A 6,002-nucleotide genomic window follows, 5' to 3' on the forward strand; every position below is an offset into this window, starting at 1 on the left:
ACTTTTCCTTTTTGACCAAATCAAACTTAAGCTGCGTTTCCCAGAGGCAACACAGCACAACGATCGTGGTTCAATGGCATGACATTGAAGACTGTCTTTGCCAGTTAAGACGTATTTACGATGCTTTTGGGAAACTGTGGTCTAGGTGCAATCTCTAGGTACATTAGCATTGAATCATTTGGCCGGTAGGGGGCGCATTCGCCTCACAATTCCTCTCCTCAAGCTCTTGACGAGAGTGGGGACTCGTCTGATGCCCGAGTCGTATGACAGAATATTTGACTGACCTAAAATGGAAATAAATTTATAGTAATTCACAGTTTTTCTTTTTTCTTTTTTTTTTTTTTTAAATTTAAATTGATCGTGTTTATCTCATAATGAACTAATATTTATAATCATATGATAGAACAGACTAATAATTGGCTAAACGTATCATTAAAGTTGTAACCCCAAACCCGAAGAGTTAAAAGCATTTATTAACATCACTATTAAGGTTTATATCGCAATGATATAGAACACATATTCATATTGTCTATCATGGCTTTAGGCTTTGCGAGTTTCAAGGCAAATTTCTTTTATTGTAAATTACACAGACAATATGAGAAATGTTTTACTGAATTAGTGGAACGAGTTTTAATCCAATGTAAGACATCTCGGTGCGTTAAAATTGCCCAAAAAATATTGTAAATATATGATATTTTAATCACATTTTAACAACAGATCAAATGCTTTGATATTTAGACCCATGCTGTTCAAATGTGTGGAAAAATTTCGGTATTGTATTGCGATATTAATTCCAATAATGAGCAACAAACCGAATTAATCTTCTTCTTCTTCTTGTTTTACTCATCTGCCTTTTCTCACCTTTTTCATTCTTTTTCTTAAATATTTTTTCTTGCACACTTTCCCCCGGATATGACATTTCATCTGTCTGTCTGTGGTTTCATGTGATTTCATGTGTGTAATTGTAGTAACCTCACAATTACCCCCCTAAAAGAAGACTCTCCATGAACCACACCTTAACAATTTCTAAAAGTATTTTTTTGTTGGGGGGAAAAATTAGTTTTAGACCCATGCGGAGCGCACTGTAAACACCACTTTTCATCAATCGCGACTTACAGCAACTTAACAGAACCAAATTTCTAAAACACACGAAATAACAGAATTGAATAGGTTATGCTCAAATATATATATATACATATATATACATATATAAAAAACATTCGGAAGGGCCATATGTCCAGCTAAAAGCACATTTCATCCGTCACACTTATGCGCTTTGCATTAAAATAGCGTGGTCTGGAAGTCGCAGTGCCATATGTTCAGTTCAAACACAAATGAATATTACCTAAAGAAGGTCCTTAGATGTCCTAAAAGGCTTTGATGCATTTCTGATGTACAGAATATGGCCAAATGTGTCGGTATCTTGTAACAATTTGAAAAGGTTTTAACAATTGTAAATTGTAATTGTAATCGTGTTCAGGTTGTTTCACTGTACGTTATGTACAATGTTCCTCATTTCGGGAAAATTAGAAGATGAAGTTGGACGTGGTGATGTTTAAATTCATCTCTGATTTTGTGCTCTGCAAATTAATTGTCTACAACATTAGATGAAGAAGTGTATATCTGAATAATCTCACTTCGGGATTTTGGTGGTAACACTGGTGAATTTGCAGAATCTGTGTTGATTTTTTTTTTTTTACGTGTTTTTGTATTATTCATTTAAATGCAGAACTGTTCAACAACAACAACAAAAAAAAAACCACCAGTAAGAAGCAGTTCCAGTCACGAGCTATGGTTTTAAGTTTAATCTGTCTGAAAAACAAACAGTGAGTAAAACGTTGGAGGACCTATTTTTGTTTACAGAATTGATCAGTTGTATTTATCAGTTATATAGCTCCTGAGCTGATATGATGCGCATTGGTGTGAGGCAAAGATTAGAATGACCAAACAATACTTGAACGAATAAAGTTAGTAGAATACAGCAGGTGGAGAGTATAGTGAGGAGAATTAAGCTAAACGGCACCATGAGCATGTGTTATCTATTAGACCATATTTTGTTTGTTTTTAATTGTTATTTTTGTAATAAGCAAAATATGAGGCCAGTGATGCAGAAGAAGGAGATTGGTTCTTTAAAAAAGACAGAAGCCAAGTTCTCGAATATACGTTTTATGTAAGTAATAAAATATTACTATAACATAAATATAAACGTGACTTTGCAGTCTACATTTCGCAATCAACATACAACCAATGTAGTAAACAAAAACATTTGTAATTCACTGCAACATAATTAACAGAGCCAAACAGAAAGCTCCGAACAACTTTAAGAAATAAATATATAGATATATAAATGGTCAAATCCATAAACGAAATATTAAAATATCTTCTTGGAATTAGTAAGTGTACAAAACTGCCCGGAAAGAACAAAAAGGAAAAAAAAAATCCAAAACAAACTTAGAACAAATACATATGTTTACATATTGGACATATTTACATATTGGAAATAATAATGACAACTATTTATTTAAAATCTTTTCTTTTTTTTTTGGAAAAGTTGTATATCCCACACGATTTCAAATAACAGAATTGCAAAAAAAAATATTATTAATAAAATAAAAATAATAATAATTAAAAAAAAAAAATGAACACCTGCTCCAAGCTGCTCTCTCACAGATGCCTTGAGAAACGACACGAAACGCACGACTTATTCAGGATCCCTCTTTCATGTCCTGCTCTCAGAAAACAATAAATAATCCCACAGCGGATAATTTCATCAGCACAATGTCTTCCTCTATTCGTTTACAGACCAGTAGGGAATAAATCCGAGCGACCACAGCTACGTCCAGAAACTACAGTTCTAAATAGTACGTCCAAATAGCTGTATACTATTTTAACATACTACTTAGTACACTAGTATGCGGACTTGGGCTGTTTCAGACGGGCACAGCAGAACGCGCGACCAGACTGGGCCGATGATGATAATAAGACATAAGTAAAGGAGTACAGCACAATATACGGGCGCTGAAATTTACCTGAGATACTACTTTTATTTCCATTTTCGCCCACTCACTTTCGATAACTGCTTTAGCTTGTCTCGGAAAAAAAAAACACACTGTCAATTCTTGATAACTCCGTCATTTGGATGAGTTACGGAAACTGTAAACAAGAAAACATCTCGTTGTACATCCCATCAAAAACTATGACGCTTTAGTTATCATGAAAATTATAAATAATTGCGAGCATGTTAACGCAAGAATAAGTGCTTATAACAAAGAAGGGGGAAAAGTTCAACGCAAAATGACAAACTCGTTTGTTTTCAAACCATGTAGGCTAATTGACAGTACCATGTTTTTTCTTACAGTTTAGAAGAAATCAGGTGCTAATATATAGGACATTTGTAAACAAGATACATCTCCAAATTATGGCTCAGTGGCTTTGACAAAATGTTTGGGTTGTCGTTACTCGAAAAATACACGAAAAGTCCAAAATGGTCAGAAACAGTAAAAACAAACACAACATTGAAACGTAAAAGGTTAAAACATCCCAAATCAAGTAAACATCACAAAATGATCTGACAACTATACCGTAACAGTGTATCTGTTAATTGTTATAATGTAGAAAACGTGACTGTGTCCTTTGTTGACAACAGATCAGACAACCACCACCTCAGATTAAGCCTGTGACAGCGACGAGAAAAAAACATCTCTTTTGTGGCATATGGCTCCTTTTGAGCAGCGCTGAAATAATCGAATTATTATTTTTCTCCACCAGAACGCCTTCAAATCAATACGTTTTTAGTGAAAACGGTTTTTCTCTAAAATGCACATCAATTTGACTCTGCAGTCATTCATGCGTTTTGTTCCCCCTTATCATTTGCGTCCCGTCTACTGTTGTTCCGCCACAGTCTCCGGTCTGCGGCCAGAAACACTTTTTCACCCAACTTTGCTGCGTGCATTGTCACTCTGGATAACAAATGCAAAAAATTAAATACTGTGAAATCCCTAGTCCCTTTTTTTCTCTATCGATGTTCTTTGTTTTGTTTCTGTTGAAATAAGAGCTTCACTCAAGAGGACAGTCACTGGACGGGACTTTGTAGCGTGTGGTGAAGCGGAGGGGTCTCCGCCTGTGAGTAAACGTCCTCCATGCTTGGATGCGCGACCCCCACCGGGGTCATTCTTTTCTCTTTCTGTCTCCTGTTGCAAAACCACACGCGCACGACCTCTTTCTCCAGCTGCAGCGTGCCGGCCAACGTGCTGATCTCGTGCGCCGACGGCTTGGGGCACTTCAGGAAGTGGTTCTCCAGCGCCCCTTTCACCCCGACTTCGATCGAGGTCCTCTTCTTGCGCTTGCGGCCCTGTGCCGCGATCTTGTCCAAGTTTGTCGGGCTTCCTGTGTTCGAGTCTGTCTCCTCTAGCCATTTGTTGAGGAGCGGCTTAAGTTTGCACATGTTCTTGAAACTAAGCTGCAGCGCCTCGAACCTGCAGATTGTGGTCTGAGAGAACACGTTGCCGTAGAGCGTGCCGAGCGCAAGCCCCACGTCCGCTTGCGTGAAGCCAAGTTTGATGCGCCGCTGCTTAAACTGCTTGGCGAACTGCTCAAGGTCGTCGGAGCTGGGCGCGTCCTCGTCTGAGTGGTCCTGGTGATGCCCGAACGGCTGCTGCGGCGATTCGAGCTGATGTTCATGTCCACCGGCATCATCGTGCAGCGGCTCGCGCATGCCATGATGCAGCGATGGTTGCGGGCTCAGCATTGCATAGCCCGTCTGAGAGTAGACCAGTGACTGGTGGCCCCCAGAAGCGGGCGACAGTGGAGACAGGTGGTGCGTGGTGCTGCTCGGAGCCCACGAGCCGTGGTGGCCGTTCTGTGCAGCCTGGTGCACCAAATGCGACCTGTGGTACCCACTGGTCAGCTCCTCTCGGCTAGCTGGCACGCTGGCCTTGTGCTCAGGCTGCTGGCCGAGGTGCGTCCCGCTGCTCCAGTCTGCTCCGGATGTGGGCAGCCACTGGTGGTGCGTCAGGCTCATCGGGTGGCCCGCGTTGGACGCCGCAAGCCCTTGAAGATACTCGTGGTGCATCATCTTCTGCACTTCTCGATAGGTCGTGCCCTGGTGCATCCGGTCCGAGTCCGGGTGCATGAGAGGGTTGGAAGGCAACGAATTATTCCGCGGGATATACTGAGCTGTCGTCGCCATGGCTCCGACTCCGAAAACTGACGCGCGCTCCGGAGGTGAGAGAGCTTTTTAGAGCGCGAGCGCGACAGCCCACGCGGGGAGGCGCTGGAGCAGCGCGCGGACACGCCTCCCCTGCGCGTGTATTGGCTGCTGGCCGCCTCGAGCTCTACTGACGCTTCGTGTTTTCCCCTCGCGCGGGCTGCTTGGTTGGCTGTCTCCCGCCGCGATCCCAGTTACTCGCAATTGGCGGCTTTCACAATGCTTTCTCTCGCTCTTTTGAAATCCCTTTCTTCTCCTTTTCCCCACTAGTCAAGACAGCGAGCAGCAAAGCCGTAGGAAATCACTGGCTGGTGGGTTGTTTTGCAAATGACCACGTGGGGGAGTTCCGCACTCTTTAGTACGGGGGAAGAATGCCCCCCCTTACCGACTTAAATTAGTACTGTTAGTAACTGTAGCTCTGCTCTCCTTTTAAAAGCATTAGTATTCTAAAGTATTCCAACAATCCTTCAAATGATCCGTGTAAATCACTTGACGGTATTGACATAAGTGTTTTATGTTGAGTACAATAATAGGATACAGTATCTATGAAAAGCACTTATTATTTATATAAGGGTCAAACGAAGAAGAAATGATTGACTGAACCTCAGTAAATGTACACTCGCTCTCAAGTTTACCAAAATACCACAAATTGGATTTTTTCTTTAAGATTTTAAGATATCCCCATGTAGTGTCTCCAGTGTTATTTCCCCATATCTAGAATAATTCTGATGACATTTCATGCACATTGTTACTTTGCACAGTATTGTACAGAATAAATGTATGCATTTCATGAGAA

General features: G+C 41.0%; 1 protein-coding gene across 1 annotated transcript; it reads right to left on the reverse strand.

Annotated features, from left to right (window-relative positions):
* Positions 1-2,177: 2,177 nt before the first annotated feature.
* pou3f1 (POU class 3 homeobox 1) lies at positions 2,178-5,220 on the reverse strand. The gene has a single exon (XM_058399864.1). The coding sequence runs from the start codon at positions 5,186-5,188 to the stop codon at positions 4,073-4,075; it is 1,116 nt and encodes a 371-aa protein (XP_058255847.1). The 5' UTR covers positions 5,189-5,220; the 3' UTR covers positions 2,178-4,072.
* Positions 5,221-6,002: the final 782 nt, after the last annotated feature.

The sequence above is a fragment of the Hemibagrus wyckioides genome, linkage group LG01, assembly GCF_019097595.1.
Source record: "Hemibagrus wyckioides isolate EC202008001 linkage group LG01, SWU_Hwy_1.0, whole genome shotgun sequence".
Taxonomy (NCBI): Eukaryota; Metazoa; Chordata; class Actinopteri; order Siluriformes; family Bagridae; genus Hemibagrus; species Hemibagrus wyckioides.